This window comes from Pundamilia nyererei, unplaced genomic scaffold (genome assembly GCF_000239375.1).
Source record: "Pundamilia nyererei isolate P.nyererei 1_Seehausen unplaced genomic scaffold, PunNye1.0 scaffold00007, whole genome shotgun sequence".
NCBI lineage: Eukaryota > Metazoa > Chordata > Actinopteri > Cichliformes > Cichlidae > Pundamilia > Pundamilia nyererei.
Genome location: NW_005187408.1, coordinates 3,556,938 through 3,583,365, shown reverse-complemented (window position 1 = coordinate 3,583,365; position 26,428 = coordinate 3,556,938). Strand labels below are relative to the sequence as shown.

The 26,428-nt window shown below is 39.9% G+C and overlaps 1 protein-coding gene across 2 annotated transcripts in view; it reads left to right on the top strand.

The window, feature by feature from the left end:
- The first annotated feature begins 1,615 nt into the window (after nucleotides 1–1,615).
- Nucleotides 1,616–26,428, top strand: part of dok6 (docking protein 6) — a 53,910-nt gene continuing 29,097 nt past the window's right edge. The window contains exons 1-2 of one of the 2 annotated variants that reach the window (XM_005722552.2): nucleotides 1,616–1,761; nucleotides 1,849–1,938. In XM_005722552.2, coding sequence (XP_005722609.1) covers nucleotides 1,627–1,761; nucleotides 1,849–1,938 — 225 coding nt within the window. In that variant the 5' untranslated portion in view covers nucleotides 1,616–1,626. The remainder of the gene's footprint in view (nucleotides 1,762–1,848; nucleotides 1,939–26,428) is intronic. The other variant, XM_005722553.2, reaches the window with a different exon arrangement.

Genomic DNA, 26,428 nt, shown 5'->3' with positions numbered 1-26,428 from the left:
TTGTGGTCATAGCATCGAAACCAATTGTGGTAAACTGATGAAACCCATGCATTATACAGTTAAATAATTATTATAAATGTTGAGATGGGTGTTGTTAATGCTGGATTTCTAGAAATGAGTGATATTTGTAACATAAAAATGGTGGCACCATATTTGATCGTGTGCCCTGTTTACCTACCATAACAGTGATAGTCCATTTTTAGGCACCCACCAGATACATTTAAGGAGCCATAATTGTGTTATTTACTAACAAAAATACACTATTAAAATATAGACCAGTAAATGGTATATTTGGATGTTTCCTCTAATTTCTATAACACTATACAGTGATCGGATGAGAAATGTAACCAATTTTCAACATTTTCAGACTAGAAAGGGTACAGTGGGATCTTTTTTCTGATGATCTTATAGTTTAACTACTTAAATTGCACATAATGGTGTTTATTTTTACTTAGTGTTATTATTTTAAATTAATTTAGTAATTGGGTATTTGTAATTTATTTAGGAAAAATTGGTCCCATCAGTAGTTATTATGTTGTTGTTTTTTAACTTCTTGTCATATATTTACAATTCCCATGTCAGTGTATTTTGTTTTCAGTAGCTCAACACTTCAGTGTTATTGTTTTCCTTCAATTCTGGCTGGATATTGACAAAAACCTGTTTTTCTTTTGCAGCTGTCTGCTTGGCTCTTTTATGGAAGTCAACCTATCAAGTGCTGTGCCATAAAATAGAACAGCCTGTATTAAGGTGTATACACATGCTCAGTTCAGTAGGTGACCTGAAATGAACTTAAATCTTTGAAGAAAATATCATGTTACCATGATACAGCATGTTACCATGTTACTGCGAGGCAGTTGCCTGTGACTGGTCAGGGCTGTGCTTTAATATGTTTGTTACAGTTTTGGACATTTCCATTGTGAATGAAAAGAAAATGCTCTTAAATAAACGTTACTTTAAATTAATGTGTTTTTCTATGTTTTGTATATACACACTTTTTGGAAAAACGTATACCCTAAAAGGGGCTGAGGAACCATATTATGGTTATTTCACTGAACTAGATTTGCCATAAAAATTAAAATACAATTGGAAAAAGGCACACAAGTAAAAAAAAAAAAAAAAGTCATGTAAGATGCTCTAGGGGTGAAATTTTGAATTTCCATGTGTTTCCATGAGTAAACCATAAAGGGTTAAAGATAGTGCTGCCTGTCATGAAAAACATTATTTTATAAGGCTACAATAAAATGAGCACAATATTCTGAGACTGGGAGCTTAGTCCTGCTAAAATAGACTAACAGAGGAAATAGAGTCCAGCATTTTGGACTAATGCCAACTAATCCAGTAGACAACCATTACAGTTTCCACTGATTCCTCGGGGATATTAATCACAGTAGGTATGACTCCCACTAAGTGACTTTTTGAATTACAACGATTGCAAAAGGGAAAGCGAGAGGAAGGGGATTTCGTTTTTGAACAAAGTGGGCTTTTAATATGAAACTAAATAAAAATGACCAGCACCACCACCTTCCTCAGCACATATCCTCCACGCCCCCATCGCCGGTGCGTGGTGGTGTGGTCCAGGAAGCGCGCCTCTGCTCTCCTCTCCGGCTGAAGTGAATCAGCTGACGAATGGTATCTCCCTCCTCTCCCGGATGGATCGCGCCGCTGAAGCCGGCCAACCCAAGCGTCATACTGGCTGACACCGGAGCAGGTTGCCCACCTCTCGCTCTCCTCCTGCTGGATGTCACACGGACCGAGCCTCAAGTAAAAGATTCCGCTACTCAAAATTAAAAAAAGAGAGAAAGAGAGAGGTTACTTTATTTTTCTTTTCTTTTTCCTTCTTTCGGACAGGAAGCCGCCAGCTTCCCTCTCACCATGGCTTCTAACTTCAACGATATAGTCAAGCAGGGATACGTGAGGATACGGAGTAAGAAACTGGGGGTGAGTACTGTTGCACTTGCTGTATAGCGAGGCGGAGGAGAAACAGAAGGAGGAGGTGGTGTAGGAGGAGGAAGGAAGGAAAGGGAAGAGGACTTCCAGTTGTTTGCAGTCAAGGGCAGCTGGATTAAGAAAGAGGCTTTAATTGCTCCACGGGCAAAGCGTCCTGCTGTGAGCTCTTCAAGAGGGAAAACAGATTAGAGAAGCTCCAGCAGCCGCCAAGTTTCACTCGGTGCTTTCTGCACAAATACTTTGGAGGTGATGGTAAAGTCTGGGTGATTGACAGCCGGTGTCATGTGCCAGGGGTTTGTGAATCATACCCTGTGCTTGTTGTCAGCCATAACTTGATTTTCTTCCAGAATGTTAGCCTGCAACTAGTCTTATGAATGTATAAGCTCGAAGAAAGGGTAACCAACTCGGTAGATTTAATCAGTAGATTATAGGGATATAAAAAAATATGTAACGTTATAGTATGATTAGTCATATGGCATACATTCCTGTGTGTAATAAGGTAATGTTAGTTCCTTTATGGATGATGTATGGTAAAAATAAACACTCTTTCATACAGATGTTAAGATGGGAAATACTTGTTCCTACCTTTATCATACAGCACAGGCTGCGCTGTACTTTACCTCTCTTTCAGCCTTCATGAATTATTCCCAGCAGAATTGAAAAGTCTCATTGAAGTGCGCCTGATTCATTATGATGGCAGCTCCTCAATGCATTGATTAAGGATTTCTATTGAGATACAGAAAGGAGGAAAAATGGCTTGACTGCTTAAATTGAAATGAATGATATAGATTCAATTATGAGTGCCTTATTGTCTGACTCATAAAGCCATCTGCTTTTGTTCATACTTCCAGCTCATTACGCTAACAGAGCGGGCACACTCCCTCTACTCTGATGAAGTGTGATGATGGGGGCTAATGATGTCTGCCTCCCCTCATCATCACCTGGCTTCATCAACACTGTTCTGCCATTGTTTGCTGCTGTTCAGGATATCTTTGATTACTCTTTGATAGTAACAGTCGCTTTACAAGCCGCACGAAACAAATGAAGGCGCGAGACATTTCTCGTTGTTAACATGCAAATCCGCCTGCTCGTACACAGCTCAGTTGACTCAGTGTGTTTATTTCGCGCATATGCTATTAGTCAAATGTGGTCAGAAGATGTGGATAGCCTATGACTTTGCAAAGCAAGTGTGAGGACGCATGCTGTGTTGGCTGAGCTCGTGGTATGGATGCCATATCGCTGCCAGCTCCGCATCTCATCCTGCTGTTTGTGGAGAAAAGCAGTTTGTGTCCTGCTCGCCCACTCCCTCAGCCCTCCACCGCTTGCTGCTGTTTCATCATAGAAAAGTCATGCTGCGATCGCCTCAGAGCACCCTGGTGTGGGAAGATGGAATGCATTTATCTGTCCACGCTAGGGTTAGTTATTCCAGGACAATTCTCATTCGGAAACAGGCAGAACAAAACAACAAGAGCGAGCAGGATCGGGCATCCGTGTGCCTGAATCAACAGGCGATTTTTCTTCTTCTTTTTCTGTTGCATTATTTTAAGTGTTCTTGGGAGGATTTGGAGAGGGATGAAAATGAAAATGTTATTCACAGTTGTCTAGAAATGTCAAAAAAAAGGTTGTTTTGCAGCTTTTCTCAACATAAACCAGAGATTCTATTAAGCTTAATTCATTATTTTTTCAATTTTCTTCCTGTTATCGATGACTCAACACCTCAGTAATGTTTATGTATGTAAAACAGAACACACGAGGAACGTACTGTACAGAGAGTCAGATTAGAAGGGTAAATGAATACACGTATTTGGATAGAGGGATGTATTTATCTCTTTGCTTCTTTGGGTTCTTCATCAATAAAATACAGGCAAATCTACATGATGGACCTCATTTCAGTGCAATTACACACAGCTCTGAAGTAATAAGAATTCTTATTTCAGTATTTTGCAGTATTTTTCTTTATTTATATTTACTTCTGTTCACATTTTCTCCAACTGCATTCCTGCTGCAGCTTACCAGAACATGCAGAGCCTTTGTTTTATTTGAGCAAACTGTCTAACAGTTGTTCCACTTAATACTGTCAGACAACACGACAGTGTCTACACATGTGAAGAACTGGGACTGATGCCTTTTAGACATTTTTAGTGATCACTAAGGCAGTTTTCATTGTATTAAAGTATATTCTTGAATGCTAAATGTACAACCCAAATTGCGTCCCCAAAAAGCTGTGTAAAATGTAATTAAAAATAGAGTGCAATGATTTTCAAGTCTCATAAACTCACATTTTATTAAAAACAGAACATAGAGAACATAATTTGAGCTGAGAAAATGTACCATTTTATGAAAAATATAAGGGGGATTTAAATGTGATGGCATCAATGAATCTCAAAAGGTTGGACAGGGTCGCGTTTACAGCTGTGCAGCGTCCCCTCTACTTTAACCAACAGTCTGCAAAAGTTTGGTAACTTAGGAGAGCAGCTGCTGGACTTTTGCAGTTAAGTTTGCGTCTGATATAAGACTCTACCTGCTCAACAGTCCTGGGTTTTGTTGTTTTATTTTTTTCATTTCATGATATGCCAGATGTTTACAACTGGTCTAGGACTGCAGGTAGGTCATTTCATCATCCACACTCTTCTACTACAAAGGTATGCTGTTGTAATGCGTGCGGTATGCAGTTTAACATTTTCTTGCTGAAGTATGAAATGCCTTCCCTGAAAGAGATGAGAGCATATGTTGCTCTAAACCTGTATATACCTTTCAGCACGGATGGTGCTTTTCCAGATGTGCCAATGTGTTGCCAAGTCCACAGGCACTAATGCACCTCCATACCATCAGAGATGCAGGCTTTTAAACTGAGCGCTGAACAAGCCAGATGGTCTCTCTTCTCTTTAGTTCATGTTTTCTATGAGCTTTAACCTGCATATATGGATATACACAGTGTTCCTGATCCCATGCAGTGATTTCCATGAAAACACCCTTTGCCGCTTGAGAGACCGAACATCACAGACACGCAATATTGATTTTCAGCCTTTGCGCACAGAGATTTCTCCAGATTCTTGGACTCTCTTGCTGATATTATGTACTTTACATGATAAGATATTCAAAGTCTTTGCAATTTTAAGTTGAGGAACATCTGAAATTGAGCCACCATCTGTAGATCCAGGCTTTGGTAGATCATGTTACTGACCGATTGCTAAGTAAGCCAGTTACTTTCAAGCTGTTTCTTTTTAGTACCACCTACTTTTCCAGCTTTTTTGAGACGTGTTGTTGCCATCAAACTCAAAATGAGCCAATACTTAAAATGAAAGAGTTAAATGTGTCATTTTAAGCATTTGATATGTTTTCTGTGTTCGACTGTGAATAAAATATTTAGTTTATGGGATTTGCACATCATTGCATTCTGTGTCCTAACTATTTTGAATTTGGGGTTGCATAAACATTGGTGAAACAGCCTCTCGAGAATGTTGCTACAGTGAAATCTAAAAGTGGATGTAAATAAGGATCTACTTGGTCAAAAATACTTGACACAAGTTGACAGTTGACAATTTCTGATGCTCAGCTCTGAAAATATATCGAGCCCTGCCTGTCAGCAGGCAGCTTTTTTTTTGGTTTGTTTTTTTTTTTTTGTTGCGAACTGTCTCTGCTCTGCTTTAAGTCTAAGGTCGGAAAGGTTTCTGGTGTTTTCCTTCTCATGTGATGCTTGTTTAATGTTTTAAGTGCTTTAAAGGTCTCTGAAATATCACATATCAAGACTTTGCATCACAGTTGACCTTCTGGTGCTCCCACATCGGCCTCTATTGTAATGCAGTGCCATTTAAAATGTATTTTACTTTTTAAAATGTTTTTTTTTATTTATTAGAAACAGTCCAGTGGTTGTCCTTATGTGATAGGTGTTAAAGTGGCCACAGCAACACCAACAGCTTTGGCCGAACTCATCAGCATCACTCACTATGATTGGCTCATTTTCAAACCCCATCATGTGTGAAGGTTGAGGCCATGAGGTCAGGTCTGCTTCCTCTCTCGCCCTCTTTTTTCTTATTGTTTTGGAGGCATTTTTTGTTTTTGTCCATGCACATGAATGTCAACGATTTCCTACATTAGCCAACGTCTTTGTCTCTGTGTTGGCTGAAGAGACAACGGTGCAGTGTTCTTGAATGCACAAGCAGTCGCTCTTTCCTTTCCTTTCTCACATCCCCCCTTCCCCACCTCTCTTCCTCACCTCTAAACCCATTCTCTCACCTCTCAGCTCCCAGTATCTCACCTGTACTCCCCATGCGGAGCAGTGACGCTCTCATCTCCTCTGCGCTATTTTATCTCCCTCGCTCTTTTCTTCCCCTTTATTTGGCTATCTCTCTTACCTTACCCCCTTTCTCCCTCACCTTTCTCTCCTTCACTGGTTTGTAGACAGCTGTGGGGCCGAGCACAAAAGCATCCTATTCATCACCCCGCGCTGCACCCTCCATAACCCCAACAGGCTATTCCCCCTGACACAGTGCAAAGGCACACACACACAGACACACACACACCAAGTTGGCTTGGTTCGACATTGAATTGGCACACACATGCACCCGACAAACAAGTAAACAATCTGCTGCCAGAGAACAGTGTGTGGATTCTCAATTAATTTTAATCCTGTGGCTTTGTACCATACAGTATTTTTTATTTTTTTTTACAACATGAAAATAAACTAAATCCTTACAAGAGCCAGAAACAAGTGAAGTGCTTCAGTGCAGAGAAAAGCAAAATCTAGCAGCGTCTAAGAAACAGCAGTAGCGATATTTCTGTCATCAAAACAGGTTCTTTGTTTCCTTTCAGTGAAAAACGGCTGATGCTATCAGTGGGATGGACTCCTCTTGAAAGGCTGAATAAGGTGACCTTTGAGTAATTTGTGTGTCAGTCTCAGTACAGTACATGTTTCCCAAGCTTAGGAACACTGCAGTAAATATAAAAGGTCAACTTGTGAATATTTTTCTCCTCCCCTCTGCGTCTGTCCAACTTTACTTTGAGTCTTAGCAAAAGCGGTCAATTTAAGTTTGCTGGAGGTGAGTTTGTCTGCCAGTCTCTGTATTCACAAACATGTTTTGACACTTCAAAGAAGCTGTAGAACAGATCCTGGCTCACAGGTAGTTGAGTAGTACTTTAAGAGGACACAGAGTGCTTCTCACTTCCTTTAAATAGTATTGGTTCTTACCACATGAAAAAAACAACAACAAATGACTTCTTTTTCATAAAACCTTAATTTTCTTTTGTTAGCACTGGATCACATGACTGCATGTTAGGTTAAAGTAGCCGCTCACATTGAACAAGCGTACTGTCATTATCATGTTTTTTTTCCTCTCTACTGAGAGCAGCCAAGGCAAAACAGTTAGCTGGAAGACGATATAAAGCTGCACAGAGCTGAGTGAGTGTAAGGAGTTATAATTCTCTGCGGGTATGTGACAACAAATGACCCCATTCACATTACACATATTCATTCAGTGAGCTGGAATAAGTTCCTGAGATTAAGAGTGCTGTTGGAAATTAAAATCAGCGAGCGTACCTTCGTTGTCCCGGACTGCACAATTGGTCAACTTTCACCTTTAAATTTAAGCACAAATAAAAAGATTGGACCCCGCAAACTAACTTCGATCTTTAAAGCACAAATAATATATAAGCTTTGCTGTTCGTGCACGTCATAATAGCAGTAATAAAATTGAGAGGGACAGCTCTAATGCCATCTAAGTGTATTTTTGAGAGTGCCTTGGTCCAAGCACAGCATTAAATGTCAAAGCAGAAAACACATTAAAAATGCATTATGTCTGGTCCGGAATGAGGAGTGAAAAAACAATCAACCAAAAAGTCTGAATATAAACAAATAATCAGTAAACCAATAATCTGGGCTGCAGACTGAGAGCTTAAGTTATTCATCATCCTAGCACAAGGATATCATTTGCAAAAAGATGAATACAGTCCTGTTTATAGATTTGCAGAAGTGATTTGAGGTCTTAAAATGAGTTTTTTATGAGTGAACCATTTTGCAATCTTGTGCATGCATACAGTTTGTTTTGTTGCAAATAACCCTTTGCGATCTAGAAACTCGAAAAAACAAGCAAACAAGTAACAACTGCCGGAGTTTATTGCGTCTTAGATTTTCACCACCTTTGGTGTTGGTGGGGGGAATTAGATTTCAGTGTTTGATAGAAAAGACAACGGAAAGATTTGTTAGAAACTGACAGAGAGGAATAATTTGTTGTGATTGAACGCATGACATTACATGGAGTAATACTTCCATCAGCCGCACTGGCTCGGGGGTTAGACACTAATCATGAATGCTTACTCATGGGATAAATGTAACATTCGTGAATCCATCCGTATTTGCAACACTGGGCAAGAAACGAAGGCTGGAAATAGAGCTGAACGGGAATTTCCATTCAGAGCTGAAAAGATTAGCAATTTCATTGTTTCGTCCAACAAAAGCAACTTTTTTTTTTTCTTTCAAATATAACAAGACACTCTCCAGTTTCACCATCCCACATGTGACGAGCTGCTTTTGGACCATTTTATGCCTGCTTTCTATCAACAGCTGTGATCAGAGGTATTGCATTTTAAGGTTTTCCATCCATCAAATTTAGTACATCTTCTTAAAATGTGGCACAACTGTTTACTTGGTTTTAACAATGAACTAATTATAAGTTGGTCATCCATGTTAAGGCCGTGCTAAAACAAGATTTTTGGCTATGACTCAAAGATTTGTACTCTTGCTACAGCAATATCTCTGAAAATGGTCTGACTGGATAAAATTATGTCCAAAAGGTCAAACATCAACTTACTTTTCTGGCCATCATTCAGAGCCACAACTCAACAGCACAGAAGATTGTGGCCGTATTTCACTTTTGGTTGGGTCTTGAATTAGAGACACTAATCTAAACATATGAAATTCTTTCAAAGTGGTTATATATTAAATCTATAGCTCTGGACAGATATTGATTTGTACTGCCTGGTAGAAGCATATAAGCACAAGGCGAATGGGATTGTGTTTTTCTTTTGGAATAAAATTTCCTCTGTGCTACCAAACCACATCTTTAGTAAAACAAAAACAAATGCTTCGCTTGCAGCTTAAAGTGCACAGGGATAAAGACGCTAACAACACAAACAAAGCACTTTTGCTCTTTTTTTAAACACTTAATATAAAAGAAGGGAAGAGTTGTTACTCTTTAAGTACTCCTCTGGACTCTCTACCCATCTCAGCGTACAGTCACTCCCTCCATTAGCTGTTATCAACGTCCCTCCTTTCTCAGTCGCCGCTGTTTTTGACTTACAAGTGGGTATTTGTGTCCAGTATCAGTGGCCTTTATGTGGAAAGCATGTATTGTGATGGTGTGTGGGTATGTCCCCCTCCCCTTATTGCCACACAAGCACCCACCAAAGCAGAAGCAAAGGAGTGGAGAACAATGTGTCTATTGTCCAAGATGGCACAGCCATTTAAGATAGGATCTTGCCACTTCCATGCACTCACTATTAACAATGACAGGCTGTCCAGAATGGTGGATGTCAGGAGATTTTTCATCCCAGGAACTGTACTTGTCAGTGGAGCGTAGAAAATACACTGTCAGCTGTGTTAGACTTGCAGCAATTGAGACTTCCAAACAACATGGATAAATGTGGCTGAGGTTGTGCAATGAAGTCAGGTTATATCAATTAGCAAATCAGTCATTCTTTACATCCAGTGGGCAAAAATTAGCCGCATTCTGCACTTCGTCTCTGATTGCCAAAGGAAATTGGAGCTGAAGAAGACAGAGGATTTTTAATATGACTAGTTTTGCTTATGATTTTATTTGTGCCTTGTGGGTGCATGCAGCCTACTTTTAGCTCCTCTTTTTTGTGATAGATCATTTTGGACTCAGTGCATTGACTCACAGATATGCAGAGCCATACGTTGTGTGTTCATTTCCATTGGTTTTCATCAGCTTCCTCCATCAGATAAACCCCGAAGACAAATCGCCACCTCTTATTGGCCCTGATGAATTGCGTCTCTAACAAGATATGGGGAACAACAGCCCAACAATCATTATTCATGCTGAAAAATGGGCCTCTATTATATAGTCACGAATAGTCATGAATAAATCTTTGCCAGGACTTCACTTAAATATTTTCACATTATTGATTTCAGTTGTTCCTAATTATCAAAAGAGGTTTTTGTCATGGTAGGGGACGAATGCTATAACTAGTTTGTCATTAAAGCCACTCGAATGATTACGACCAGCAGAAAGGTTTTTTTTTGTTACAAATATCCATTATATCAACACTGCTTTTTTTCTGCTACTCCTTTTTTCTCTCTATATATATATGACGTTAGATTGTCTGCTGGACTGTCTGTCTAGCACTTTAACCCAGACTGAAAAGTCTTCTATATATACTCACCGGAAACTTTATTAGTTACTCCCATTCAGCTGCTTTTTAACGCAAATAAACAATCAGCCAATCACATAAGAGCAATTCAATGCAATTAACCATTTAGAAATGGTCAAGATGACCTGCTAAAGTTCAAACTCATCATCAGAATCGGAAATAAAGGTAATTTATGTCTTAAAGTTCTGCATAACTGCACAACTTTGAAACAGATGGGCTTCTACTGTGTGTAGAAGACACACAGTAGAAGATCGTAAAAAAGTTGCCCAGCCTGAGTCTTGATTTCTGCTGCAATATTCAGATTGTAGGGTTAGAATTTGGCATAAACATTATAAAAGCATGAATCAGTGCTGTCTTGTATCAACAGTTCAGGCTGATAGTGTTGGTATAAGAAAGTGGGTGATATTTTCTTGGTGCACTTTTGGTCCCGAAGTGCCTGCTGGCCCATCCCTTTATGACCACAGTGTACCCATCCACTGATGGCTCCTTTCAGCAGGATAATGTGCCCGTCCTCAAAGCTCGAGTCATCTCAAATTGGTTTCTTGAATATGACGAACAGCATAGCTTATGCAAATGTCACCAGATCTCGATCCAACAGAGCACCTTTGGGATGTGGTCAAACAGGAGAGTGTCATCATAGATGTGGAGCCTACAAAACTGTAGTAACTGTTATGCCATCATAGACCGAGATCTCTGAGGAATGTTTCCACCACCTTGTTGAATCTATGCCACAATACTTACTCAATACTACAACACTACAATACTTCTATAATATATTTATAATCGCATAAATTTCCATGAAAATTGCAAATGCATGATCCAGGCATGTTATATACTTTAAAAAAAAAATCTATTGTCACAATGAGAGCTGCATTTCTGATTTTGAATGAAGTATTAATTAGCTTTATAACCTTTGCCAACCTAATTCTCTATTGTGGTAAATTAATGCTGCTGTGCAAAGACCATTTAGAAAAAGTCAATGCAATAGAAGCTTAAACCAATCAAGCTAACACAGATAAATATATATTAAATAAATGGCAAACCATCCCATCTATCCATCTATCTTTACCTTAGCGTAAAGACAGCATGTTCCCATCTCTTCTTGGTTTAGTCTATTTAGCGATAATATATCCATTCTAGATCACATCTTTCTTTCAAGTGATACTTTTAGAGAAAATCTCAATAAAGAATAGCAATTTATTGAGATTCTCCTCCAAACTGCCTCAAGTCATGAACAGATTGGATGTTCCTGTAGAATCACTCAATGTGCTGTCATTTAACCCAAGGTATGTCTCTCAGAAGTGTTTTACAAGAGAATGTTGTAGAGATGTCTCAGTGAAATGAATTTTGCTTTAAACTCGAGCTTGTCTTGTGGCTGAAAATAAGAGCTATAATAATCTAATAAGGTGTTCACAGATACATGTATTCCTTAAATAATGGCTATAGTATGTTGCTCCATATCCAAGTCTATTTGATCAGCATCTCCCCCCGAAATTAGAGTGGGACTTTACAGTCCTCTGTAGTAGCTTTTTGCTACTTTGTGCAGATACACTGGAGACTCACCTATAAAACAACAGGCCTAGAGGAATCTGTCATAGCTCCATTAACACTTCTGCTTCAGCCTCCTCTTCTTACCTTCCTCCCCTCATTAATCAACAGACCAGCCCTCGGGGTGCAGCTCTGCAGCTACGCTCACTTTCAGTTTGTGTGTCCGTGCATGTGCGCATTGAGTATGTGGGCATTGTGTTTGCGTGCGTTCGCATGTGTGCATGGGTGACTTCACGTGGCAGCGTGTAAATGGCTAGTATCCAAAGGGAATTTACTGCTAGGTTTGTTAATTTTTGTGTCTGACTAGAAGTCAGAGATCCTGTGTCATCAGTCAGTCATGCTTCTGAAAGTGTTGCCAAATTCAGTTTAGCCATTGCGCGATCTAGAAAGGTTGTTTCAAATCCAATCTTCTGAAATGAGCTGTTAAAAAATGACATTTGTATACACGGATGCAAAAAAGAATCAGATGAAGTTATTCTTGGGGAGAAAAAGACACAGCAACCTTTTATGTTTGAATCACAATCTATAATGAGTTCTTCTCCTGCAGTTACCTTTCATCAGCCTGCTTGCCAAGCACATTCAGTACAGTGTACAGCCAAAGATAGCCTCAGCTGCGTGTGCGTATCTGAGCTAAAGGGCTTGTCTTTGTGTCTGCGTTCTTAATTTAATCACTGTGGCACATAGGTAAACATTATTATGGAGTTCTTTAATAAATATTTAAATATTACACCTGTTTTGCTTCAAATGCAGCCAAATAACCTTGTTGAATAATGAAAATTTTCCCATTCTGTCAAATAACACGATTTTTTTTACATGGCACTAATTGCTGGATGCTCTATTATTAATGCATTGTTCAAATAGCCTTGACCTTAGAGTCTCATGTACACTAAGGAAAAAGGAAGCAGCTCTTGTCACCCAAAGGTGTAGAAGCTCGTTCTTTCCTGTTTATTTGTGGCTGAGTTTGTACACTCTCCTTCCCTCCCTCTTTCTTTCTCAAGGGAGTTCTTTTAATAGTAAGGAGGTGACAGTTTACCTCTCGCTGAGCACCGTGGTGACAGTTTGGTACCTGCCCAGCTCGGCATGAAATGCCTCGACTGCCTTGCCTTCAAAAGCAGCCTGCTCTTAATATTTGCACTCCCGTTCTAATGAGCCAAAATGACCTCAAGTGTAGGCCAAAGCAATCTGATCCCATTTCTATTAAACAGCTTTAATATTTCCGTGAGAATTATTGTTCAGGGAATGAATTTTGGGTAAGGACTGCCAAGGGAAATGGAGCACACAATAGTAGCCTTGGCAGTAGCACTTTGAGTGGATCATTTAAAGGTCATAATAGAGACAATAGTGGCTCTTAAGAGTCATAAAACCATAGAAAACATGCAGTTATTGGACCAACTTTAAAGTTAAATATAAAATAAAAGAAAGAAAGGGAAGTTAATGTGTCAAACTCTTGACCCACGATGTACGCTGGCGGATTAGGATTGAAGTAATTTAACAAAAAGTAAGTTTGAAGTTTAGAGCAGGGACTAGGGCGCGCATTAGCTGCTGTTACACCCCCTCCCTATTTATACACATACACCCCCCTCCCTTCCCCTTACGTTCCCAATTGTTCTCTTTCATTTCAGAGAAATGTCTGTTGGGCAAAGTGATAATTGCATTCCTCAATGATTTCATGCTGAGACACAGAGTGACACTGAATCGTAGCCCACTTATTCCAAGGGAGTGTGTTCTTTGGGAGGAAATGAGACAAAAACAATATGACAAACTCCATCGGACCCCGTTCTTTGACATAAAAGTCCGCATTTTCCTCTCTTGCACACGCGCGTTTATTCCCCCCAATGTCCTCTTTGATTTCGCAAACCTAAATGTGGCTGAGTCAAGTTAGTTCCAGCAACACAAATCTCTTGCTTTCTGGTTGTGAGGAAACGGTCGTTGCAGACACAGAGCTCGCTGCTTCCCCGGCTAACTATATCAGAGAAGCAGCCTGAACATCAGTGAGCGAGTACCTCTTTAGAATTAATCCTCGGGGGGAATGAATGCACCAATGCATGAGGATTACTTGCTTTTAGGGCTTCTGATGAAATTCAAATAACAAACGCTTGCACAAAGTGTCCTGGAAAACACTTGGCGTTTCGTAATATCCTGCAAAACATGCAAATATTCGGTGGAACGCTGCACAGTGGTCTGTGCCTCATTTGATTTCACAGTCTTTATTGATATGATAATCAAGTGGTCAGCTAATGGTAATTAAGCTCAATCGGTGGAGTTGGATCATGGTTGTGGGAAAGGGGAAAAAAGAGCTGCTTTCATCCCTTTACTTTATATCCTCTTCCCACAACATCTAGTCGGTCACTTCTGAGGCACTGTATTTCTAACAGCCCCTCACCTGTTGGCCTAGATGCTAATTTTGCCGGTCTTGAAGCTGGCGGCGACGAGAGCACCAACATACTAAAGTGGAAAATAAGGCTTTGCCTACATTACATCAAGACCTCAGTAGATTTTTGTGCTTTTTCTGCATTCAGCCCATGCCCTCCTTCATTTATGGATTTAGTTTAGTTTAACATTCAGCCTGGCTACTGGATGCATAGCGCTGGACAACTTATTCTGGTGTTATAACAAAAATAACACTGCGTCGCATTGTTGCTCTCTGTCTGCAATAGCCTAAGTAGGCTTGTTGGTGAGGCCCACAGTCAGATTCTTCTTTGTCTGTGTGTTATTGTCTGTGAAAGCTCCAGCCTTGTACATGGATTAAATGGAAATTGTAGTGTGTGTGTGTGTGCGTGTGTGCGTGTGTGTGTGCGTGTGTGCGTGTGTGTGTGTGTGTGTGTGTGCAGAGGATTGCTGACTTAAGCTGTAATACATAAAGAGGTTTGGATGAGGGATGGTTTAAAGAGCAGGCAATAGTCATAATGATGACTTAAAGCAAAATTGGCCCGACAAAAAATTGTTTTACACATGCATGCAAGTCCAGCACTGCTTTGAACGCTATAGCCAACAGTGTCTGCCAACCTCAGTGTCACATTGAAATCAATAGCAGTTAAAATATACGATAGCATAACTTTGCTGCAGCAAGGAAAGCAACATTATAAAACTGTATTGGTAGATTATGGTCTTATGATCACAGTGTAACGCTTTATTATCTGCTTTCTTAATAAAACAGCGTTAAGTCTCCGTGAATCCGCTTGACACAAGCAATGCGTCACCCTGTTTACACCACAGGAACATTTCCCCACTACTTATCTTCACTCTTTCTCATACCTGGGAGAGAAACTTCAATATTGACCCACATCTCCTTCAGAATAATTTGGCTGCTATTTTTGTGCCGTGCTTTAAAAAAAGAAAAAGAAAGGGGGGAAAAAAAATGCTCTGCAACAGTGGCTCTGACGCCTGAATCCACACAGTGTGTGACATTTTAACTAATGTTGTTCTGCTCAAGGCTGCGCAGCCCAGCATGGGTCAAACATCTCCCTTGTCTCTCTCTCAGTAATAAGAAATCAGCAGTAGAAACACTTTCTCTGCGCCCAACAGTCTTATTTGCATGAGAATTGGAAAGATTTTTTTTACTAAGACTGTTTTCTGGCTTTCTAGGATGTGAAAAACACTAGTGTATGTCAAGTGGCAACCTCTCTTTGGAGTTCCTCGAATAGCCTCTTGAGGCTTGCCCCAAAATTGACTCACTCCTCATAGACTTCCATATTAAAATGTTCAACAGCAACATGTTTTCCAGCCTGATACAGAAATGTTTTTTGGTCTCCATAGCTTTTTTTCTGCCTCATCACTCCTGTAAAAGGTCCACATTTTAATATAACTTACAACATTTTATCATTTTAGATGGTTTTTATTAGTGATGTGGCCACTTTAACTGTCATTTCATCTATTCAGCAGTCTTACTAAAACACTGAGCTGACATTTTCTTTTAATCCAAAGGTACCAGCTTCCTCTTTAAGGTGCTCCCTTTAGGGGATCATCTTCCTCCAGCTCACCCAATCCCTACTGTCCTCCTCTGTCACACCAACCCTCTGCATGTCCTCCTTCACTTCTTCCATGACTCTTCTCTGTGGTCTTTCTCTTTTCCTCCCACCTGGCAGCTCCATTTTTAACACCTTTTGTCCAGTATATCCACTGCCCCCCCCCTCTTGCACATGTCCAAACCATCTCAGCCTTATCTCTCTGCCTCTGTGTTTGTGACTCCCAACAAAAATCTTCATCTCCATCTTCTGCCTTTTTGTCAGGGCCACCGTTACCAAACTATACATCACAGAAAGTCTCACTAATCTTGTAAACGTTCCCTTTCACTCTTGCTGCTATCCTTCTTTCACAAATCACCCCTGGCACTCATCTCCACCCACTCCACCCTGCCTACACTCACTTCTTAACCCCTCTTTTGTACTGTCCACTGCTCAGAATGCTTGACCCCAGGTATCTGAACTCATCTACCTTTATTACCTCTGATCTGTGCATCTTCACCTTTCTGCCTGCCTCCTTCTCATCACACACTTCCATCCTGTCTTGTTTCCACTGACTCATTCCTCTTATCTCCAGAGCATACCTTTACCTGTCCATCCTCTCTTCTGCCTGCTCCCAAGTCTCATTGCTGATCATCAGTGTTGTCTGCAAACATCATAGTCCACAGAGACACCATGAATCGGTAAACTATGGATACACTTTGGTAAACAAGCTAGTGAGGCTGTTAGCTGTTAAGTCTCCAGCCTTACTTTCTCATTGAAATGCTGTCAGATCCATATTTGACAAAACTTAGTTGAACAAGGTCAACCAGTTCAACTGATTGTCATCACATATATGTAATAAATCTATAACCAAGCAGCAACTTAGTGGAATTAAGCTTGTGGACATGATTAAAACACCTGCTGAAGCTCAAACTGGGGTTTTCCCGCATAGTCATCTCTAGGGTTTACAGAGAATGATCTGAGGAAAGAAAAAAAATATCCAGTGAGTGGCAGTTTTCTGGATAAAGAGGACTTGTTGATGCCAGAGGTCAGTGGAGAATGCTTTGACCTAATAGGAAGACAACAGTGACTCAAATAAGCATTCATTACAGCCAAGCATCTCTGAACACTCAATGCATTGAACCTGCAATTGATTAAACGCAAGTATTGTTGCTGACCATGTCCAAATCCTTTTATGAGCACATTTGGGGTGTTGTGAAATGGGAGATTCACATCAGGGATTTGCAGCTGAGAAACCATCATCAGTGCGATGGTATCATGTCAGTGTGGACCGAATTCTCTGAGGAATTTTCCAGCACCTTGTTGAATCTGTGCTGTGAAGAGTTAAGACAGCTCTGAAGACAACAGTGATTCCAACCCAAGATGTACCTAATAAAGTGACTGTAAATATGTTATGTCTGTGATTCAGATTCTTTTAAACCTTACGTAAAAGAGGTCGCTATCAATAATTGTTCTTAATGTTTTTATCTCAAGTTCTATTTAAAAGTATAATTTATCTTAATGGAAAGCTGCAGCCGGTTGCTGCTGTGGCTCAGGTCTATTCTTTTTCAGCAGCTGCTCTCACCACCCTTCTGCTCTCCCTTGGACTCTCTATTTGCTGCTCTTTTTCTTATTTTTTCTATCGCCAGGCCTTATCCAATTTTCTCCATTGCTCTCTTTTATTACTGTCCATTACATGCTCTTTTAATACCGCCTGCCCTTGCGTTCTTTGTCATATTGGGTAGACGGACCCCTTGCTTTTGGCGAGGAATCAGCTGGAACCTGTTGTCCGTCATATTTCATGCCACATTGTGACTGGGATCCAGTTTTCAGCTATGAATACTCGACTATGAATACTGTGCGTAATAGCACACAGACATGTCCAAGGCTTTAACAAATGAAATAAGAGTTGCTAATACTCTGATATTACATTTTGGGACCAGTTTGGCTCATGAATGTTTGATGAGAATGTCCAATCATGCATAGACAGAAGAAAGAGATGAGGAATGGGAGAGGAGAAATTTAGAAGAGAGGGACAGGCAAGAGACAAATCAGGGGCTTGGAGAGAAAGTGAGGAGGAGAAGTGTGTGTATGTGTGTGTTTGGGATGGAAAGGGGGAAGGTGGGGGGCAGTGATTACTTGCTGCTGAGGTAGCACTGCATTACACATGAGGATTTGGAATGGCCCAGATAAAGTAATCTATGATTAACTGGGGCGCGGCTGGCTTGCCACCCTGCCAACAGCTGTAGTCAGGGGCGAATTACAAAATTATGGGATGTCCAAACATTTCAGATGCGGCGGGAAAAGTATTTCGGTACAGGAGGCGAGAAGGTTGGGTGGGATGGGAGTTATGCATGAGGTCAAAGGTGACAGCCAGCGGCTAGAGGAGAGAGTGACAGAGGGCGCGGTGGTGCAATTAAGAGAAATTTTGTTGCAACCTTTGAATTTGGCTGAGAATTGTCAAAATGCCGGAATAGTCCTGGGAGGATTTTGGGAGGGGAGCCGCAGGCCGGGGTCGTGGTCGGAGGAGTGATCGCTGCGATGATTGCTGTAACAACTGTCCGACGGGATAACAAATCAAATTAGAAAGATGGACACCCCAGCACAGACCCTGCCGCCGTCTGAAATTGATTGCTAGCACTAGGAGCTGATATTGCGTGGTCTGGTCTGTCATAGTCCATCAGGCATCATTATCACCGAGGGAACAGTAAACCTTATGCAGAGCTGAATGAGGAGGGAAACTTCATCCACACCATGCTGCTGGCAAATTAGACAGAAAACAACAACACAGACAGAACAGTGCTTTTCCCAATATTTGTTTCTTAATGTGTTCTTATCATTTCAAGGTCAAATATAATTTCTGTTCGGGATGCTGTAGAGCAAAATTTTCCACACCTAAGCTGTGGCTAAATCCGGTCTGTTACTATTATGTCTAAGTGTCGCGGGCCTACCTTGATTGCAGGGCTCTTATGTCTTGTATTGCCTGTAAGTACAGCAGCAATCATCTTTAAATCATAGTTTGTAAGATATGAATCATCAAGAGGGTACAAACCCTGCCCACATTTGTCCCATCTTTCATCGAGTATCTGAGGGATAATAAAAGCATTTGTGCCTCTGAGGTATTACGATCGTGTTTCAGTATTCACTAGTTCTCCCAATCTAACAGTCAGCTATTTTTATTCCGCTGTGTGATTAGTCATTTAGCTGAAGCGAGCTGTCATTGGAAATCATTTTCACGTCTTTAGACAGTTCCTCAGTTCATCCAAATAACGAGTGATTTTGCCTGTGGGGGGAATAGGGTTCATATTTTATTGAGAGGCGAGACAGTTCCTCAATAACGTCACAAGTTTGATAATGTTCCATGAAGTGAATGGACTTTGTGTTCGAGGCCACTTACAGAAAATGTCTGCGGCTCAAAAGATGGCTCATTACTTCGTTCTATGAGGTGTCTGAGCTCTTAAATTCTTTTTCAGGCCTGTCAGTCAGGGCTTTATACACCCCTGCAGCTAAAAATCCTAGCGGATAGGAATCCAAGTTGAACTTTAAGGTATTTATGGCTACATTAAATGTCACTACATCATAAAGCAAAGTTATTTTATAGATAGACAGATCTGTTCTCAGCTTGCCTTTGAACCATGAGGAGTCTGCTTCCATGCGATCACACTTTGGCTCTGGTACTTCTTCCTGTCTCCTCATGCAAATCTCAGTTGTCGTACTCAATTTTGTACATTTATGGGGGTAACAAATCCACAGCTTTGGAGATGCACAGTTTCAGTCCATACCTTGTAATTTAAGTGGGATCCATAGGAGGAAATTAGGAAATGAACCTCATTTTATCACATGCATGATTACTTGATCACAATGAAATCAGTGAAGGAACAAAAAAACAAACCAGACCATACTATTTCCACTCCAGGCTTTACTTGAGGGACCTTTTAAATATAAACGCTTTAACAAGACTATCATCCTTTAACCTGGAGCTACTGACGACTCCAAAAGACTAACCGTCCTCTTCATCTTCCTGCTCTTTGCATCGACTGTTTAAAACAACATGTAGGACACTTAAACTGTCTGTTCCAACACAAAGCTTAACTAGCAGAGTTGTCCCTGCAGTTACACAGCTGAAGGGAGTCCTCTCTTTGTCTGACTTGGCTGTCACATAATCCCCTTGACGTGTTTGTGTTTACGTCCATGAACTGAGTTTCTGCACTTAACTTTTACAACGTCTCTCCGTCACATGGCCAGCTATGTTAGTGAAGTGGGATGGCAGTGTAGCATGGAAAAAGGCAATCACAAGACAAGATTATTGAGGTTTGTATTGCAGGTTCACTAGCATTGCACCCTAAATACAATTCATACCAGCTATGATAGCACAGCTGGTGTGAATTGCATGCTTTGCGGTATGAGTCTCTGCATGTGTCATCATGGCAAAATGTTGTTCTGGAAAACGGATTGCTGCTGGAATTACAGTGGAGGGTTTTTCCTGACTTAGGATGCACCTTTGGGGGTGACAGTAAATGCAGCAGTAAGCATGAGATTGTTTTTAGCAATTGCGCAAATTCAACATAATTCTGTTCCTCTTTTTTTTTTTTATGACAATTTGATAAACAAAAGCCCCATTATACTTAAGTAAATGAAACCTCAATTAAAAAGATTTGAACACTGGTGATTTTCCTGTGGTTCTGACTAAAACCTCTTTAGGGGTGTCAAAAATTCCCATAAGCAGGAAAAAATAAACATGCAGAGGCAGTTAGGAGTTTGGCAGCTGTTTCTATGGCTGTCTGTGGATAGACAGTGTTTTGCAACACTTTATTATTTCTGAAGATTAAAGATGGTTGTAGTCCCTGTAAGTCTTGAGGACACGTCTAATGATGTAGTAGTGACTATTAAGCAGTTTAAAAATGCATTCAGCCTGATGACTCCTCTCACATTATTTAGTGCATTGCTACCAGCTAAGTAGAAAATCTACTATATTTTATTTGTTGAGAGCCTGCAGTGTGGTGAAAATTACACATTTGCTCAAGGTCAATCCTACTAAGCCAGTGCTGTAAAAAGCCATTTTCAAGATATTCTATTATTCATCATTTTTAGCAGAACTGAAATTATGGCTTACCCACTCCACAGCCAATTCACTGCTTATTTCACAGGTTGCTGAAAGTCATCCTAATCAAAGATCTTGAGCACTTTGAAGCAGGTTGTCATCAACAGTTTGCATGATATCACTCCATGTATTCTTTCCTGAATCCTTATAAGAGGAAGGATACAACTGACTGTTCTTCATGGTAGAAAGCTTACATGGATTAGGAGCTTAGCCTTTCTTTTTGTAGATCCAGACTGTTGCATTATAACTGAAGAGTTTGGCCTTTTTTTTTGCTTTTTTTTCCATCTGACCTCAAAATATGTGCCTTAACAATGCCCCCATATGTTATTTTTGTTGTCACTTTTTTGAAATGCAACCTCTTTTTGCTTACTCATTGTTACCAACTTAGGAAATGACAAAAGATCAAGGTCCTGTGGACAAACTCAGTAGGAGAGGTTTTTTCTGACCTTTTTGAACAGATATAAATAGACCTTCTGTTTATTTATACGTATTGTAAGATGGAAAATGCATTTTGTGCAGTGTTCAGTGCTATTGAAAATGAAGAACCTCTCATCAACATGCTCTCATGAACAGCGTTTCTACAATTTGCCATGCAGTTACATGCAATTCAAAAACAAAGTTTTGTTCCATATTTTTGTCTAAATTCATGAGACAACTTGAATTCATTTAAGGGTTTTGGATGTGTCTTTGGAGGACTCTTAGACTCTTAGAGTCAACCTCTGAGATTTCTTTTACTTTTTGGTTAAATTCAAAGTTCTTATAGTTAATAAATTTTTTAGATTTGTTGATGAAATACAATAAAAGTTGGTATGAGGTGATAAATCCATCATTTTGCAATAATTCACATTTAAATATATCTACAAAAGCCTATTTTAAACCAATAATCAAAAGATTTCTATTTGCTTTCTTCTGTTTTTGGTATGTTAATTTATGAATAAAGAGGACAGCTGCACACATACACACATATTACATAAAATCGTGGGCAACTTGTGTTGAAAAAATAATTTTCTTTCATAAATCATTCCAAGATCGTGTTAATGAAGTGTTAAATTTTTAATGACCCAATCTCGTCTGGATTCCAGCGGCCCTTTGGGTTCATCTCGCAGCCCCAAATTTAAACGAATACACAATAAAATGACTGCCTTAAATCTTCTTATAAGCCTTTTCATTTTTTTCTGACCTTAGCAGGCTGATGGATATTGGGGTTCACTGAAAGCAGCATTTTGATCAGTGGGTCGTATTAATAAGAGACTACCATACAGGTCTGTATTTAATATATCTGAAAGCATTCTCAAAGCTGCCAATCAAGATTACGGGAAAGGTTCAGACACCAGATTTCAGTTAAGTCCTTGTTGAAGCTGAGGAGGTGCATGATAATTAGACTTGCTCTTTACTCTAATCTGTAAAGCTGAACAAATCTATTAAGACCTCGGTGTGTTCTCAGAATACTGTAAACTAATATGAGGAGAGCCTCTGTTGCTCTGGATATGTAGGCTATTTTCAGTGACATCTGCGCCATGACTACTACTTTACTGACAGGTAGATCTGCTTCTGGGACCCTTCTGAAACGCACTCCAGTGCATCTGGTGGAATAGTAAGCATTGTCTTGAGTGGCCGCGATCAGCTCCGGTGGCTGTGTCAGAATGCACTGCAGCTGTGCCTGGTGTATTTTAGGGTTTACTTACAATTGCAGCAGTTGAAGCCGTTTTATACCACAGATCAGTGAGCCTAAGATGCAGTAAGTGTTTTTGGACATTTGACCCATTTTTTGTTTGTAATTTTGTCTCTGTACACCACCACAGAGGATCTAAAATTAAACAACCAAGATGTGATTGAAGTCCGGACTTTCAACTTTAATTCCAGGGATTTTATAAAAGTACTGCATGAACTGTTCGCGAATTACGGCCATTTTTATAATATAATTCCCTATTTTCAGACGCTCAAAAGTAATTGGAGAAACTAGCATAACTTTAAAGATAAGGATTATTTTTAATACTTGGATGAAAATCCTTCCTGGTTCCTCCTTTGAGATGCTCTGCTGGGCTTTTACTATAGTCACCCTGAGTCGCTGCTTGTTTGTGGGTCTTTGACGTCAGTTTTGTATTTAATAACTGAAAAGCATGCTCTGTTGGGTTGAGATCAAATGTCTGACTTGGCCATTAAAGATGATCTAATTTCTTTGCCTTGAAAAACTTTTGGATTGCTTTTGCAGGGTGCAATGGGGATCATTGTCCATTTGCACTGTAAAGCGCTGTCCATGGCTGAATGTGAGCAGAGAGTATAGCCCTGCAGACTTCATAACTCATCCTGCTGCATCGCATCATCAACAAAGGCCAGTGGAAGTAGCATATGCCCATACCATGACACTGCCTCCTCCATGTTTGGCAGATATTGTGGCTTGCTTTGGATCATAAGCTGTTTCTCTCCTTCCATACTTTTCTTTTCACATCAATCTGCACAACTAAATCTTTATGGCATCTGTTCAAATACTTTCTAGACCTGCAGAGGTGTTTTTACAATTGCTAGCTCACAGTGGGCTGTCTGATTGTTGGGGTTTTCTCTGAATAACCGTACAATATAAACAGTCTTAAGGTGACTGTTTGGCCTTAATCAAATAAAATTGAACGGATTCGAAAACTGAAATAATTCCTAAAGTTTTTATTAAAAAACAGTTTTTTTTTAAAAAAAGATGGCTTCCTTCACTTACACCGACATGACTGTGTAAGTGAAGGAAGAATGAGGTCTCTCCGGACCTCATTCTCCAAGTTTCAGGAAACGGCTACAGAATGCAAGTTCAAAACTTAGAATAAAGTCCAGATCTTGCATGTGCTTCATTTGTTAACAAATAACAAGGGAACAGGCCTCACCTGGCCATGAAAATACTTGTCAGTCCAATTACGTTTGAGCCTCTGAAAATAGAGCACTGTGCATAAGAATGGATCTAATTCCTAAACAGTTAATGCTAATTTGTCAGACGCCTTGAATTCAAAGTCTGCACTTCAATCAGATGCTGGTTGTTTGATTTAAAATCGTTGGGGTTGCAGAGGCAAAAATACAAAAATATGGGTCATTGTCCAGAAACTCATGGACTTAACTGTACATTCAGGTCCATAAGGTTTTGGATAATCATAATGAATAGTTTTTATTTTTATCACATTGAACATACAGACTTTATTTTAACATGAATTAATATTCACAGGAAATTTTTTTAACCAAACCTGGAAGTGCTAATGCTTTGAAACTCTCCTAATTTAAAACAAAAATTAATGTATTCAACTTTTTATTTTAAGCCAACATTTCTTGAGTCAGAATTAAATATAAAGCTGAACAAAAGATGAGTTGTTTCGACTAAATTCCTGCATGACTCTTTTTTTTACAGTGCATAAATTTGCGCCCTGGTGTAGTCATCAGGAGACGTGGTATCTCTGTCAGCAGACGGATGACACACTTGATGTGGCGGCTTCTCTCTGTTTTTAGATTCAGTATTTCGGTGCCTGGATATTAAAACCCAAACAGGTTTTGAGGATTAAAACTGTCTGTTTTACAGCTCAGAATAAGAAACTTGGTACCAAATGTAATCTTGTTGATTTATTCTGTGCCAACAGGCAAGAAACCTAGTTATTGTGTGGTGAATGCCATCGCATGCTGCTTTTTATGATGATAATAAAGCACATTTAGTTGCCATCTTAGACGACGCAAAGAGACAGACTTACAGTTTTATTTTATTGCACATTTTTCCTCCCAAACTTTTACCCCTAAAAGTAAAAATACTCGTTCAGGTGAAACTGATATTTCCTAGTTATTATTATGCAATAAGTCTAATGGGATTGACTTCCCACCTTCACTGAACAATATGCAGCTTAACCACTTTGTCTCTCATCACCACTGTGGCAGCACTGTTGCTTCTACCCTTTAAAGGTTTATGCAAGTGAAGCCAGAGTCTCTTTATGAAATAACTCATCATTCTTGCTGATTTGCAATCTCTTTCCTGATTGGAATAAATTGGACTGATTGAAGGCGATGTCATTTCTGAAAGCAAGAAGTAGATTAACTTGTTAAAAGCAAGTGATTTGATGCACAAGTGATTTGATGCACAAGTGACTTAATGTCAAGAGTCAATCACAATTATGCTGTCAGTAAGCAATCAGAATAACTGAGGATGAGGAAGCAAAGTTGGCAGTGCTCAAAGCGGCATGCAGTTGCTTATTTGTTATCGGTTTCTGAAAATCTGTGTAGTGCAAGCTTTGCCTATTTTGTGTAATTAGCCTCAGGTATTTAGTGGAGATGGATCTGCTCTAACTAATCGCTAATCAGAGAACAACTCAAAGCAAATCAAGGTTGAATTATTTTCTCTAGAACTGTCTTCATCATTGCATTTTTTTTTAAAAATTCCCTGAAACTGGTTACCGGTAATTGGTTTCTTGTGCCAGGCATTGTATTCCTCACTGTTCTGGCATTAAATGAGTCACACCAAACCAGCAGATAGTCTCATTCACGTCTGTGTAATTACAATCAGTGTAGGAGTGTCTCTGAATAAGACCCACCAGCAGCACCAGAGAATAGGACTGCCTTGACAAAGCATTGACATCTGTGGAACAGGCAAAATCCATTCATACCCCCTAATTCTTATTTTGCAGGAGCTATCTCACTGAGCTTGCTTTTGTGCTGGTATAATTACTTAATCTGAGCACTCCTAGGGTGAATTACTTTGTGTGCAGAAAGCAAGCACCATTGCTTTGATTCAAGCTCCCAAAGGGGAATTGAGTCTAGTTTTAATTTTACTGTTTTAAAGTTGCAAATGAATGTCCATTGTCAAAAGAGACTCACATATGTGTTTGTGCTTCTCTCCAAGCCGCAGCATATTTTTTGATTTTCATCGTCATTATTATGGAAATAAATACAGTATGTCCCGTTTAGAGTAATATTTAACCCCTCCTTTGTTTCCTCACTTCTTTAAAGGATTTTATGGATGGTGTAGGGAATGATCCACAGTGCATTAGTGCAGAGTGTGTAGTGTGCTGTTTTCTGTTGTTTGCTGTTTATAATGGGCCTGTGCAACACTTAACTAGAATGGAGGCCCATCAAGGCAGACTGATAAGGACCTAGGGATCCACCATAGTCAATTACTGCAAAGTGCCAAGTTCAACTCAGCGGGCCTTTTATGAAGTACACCAGCTGAGTAAACAAATTAATCGTACGGCTGTGGTTCCCCAATCCAACCATGCGACCCAGGGCAATCATACATCAGACAGAGTGAGCGGCTGTCTCCACCAGGAAGGGTCCTACTATTAAAGATAGGCAACCACATAGGACTCATTAGCTATTGGCCATCGCACTTGTTTTGCTTCTCGACTGCACTGTTCTCTTTTAATAGCTTTTAACACCCCGACACTGCCTTTGTATGAAGATGGAGGTGATGTTTAAGAATTCTGCCATTTCCAAATGCCTTGTCAGCACAGCAATGCCGATAAAACAAAGTAATTAGAAAAACATTGTCCTGCTA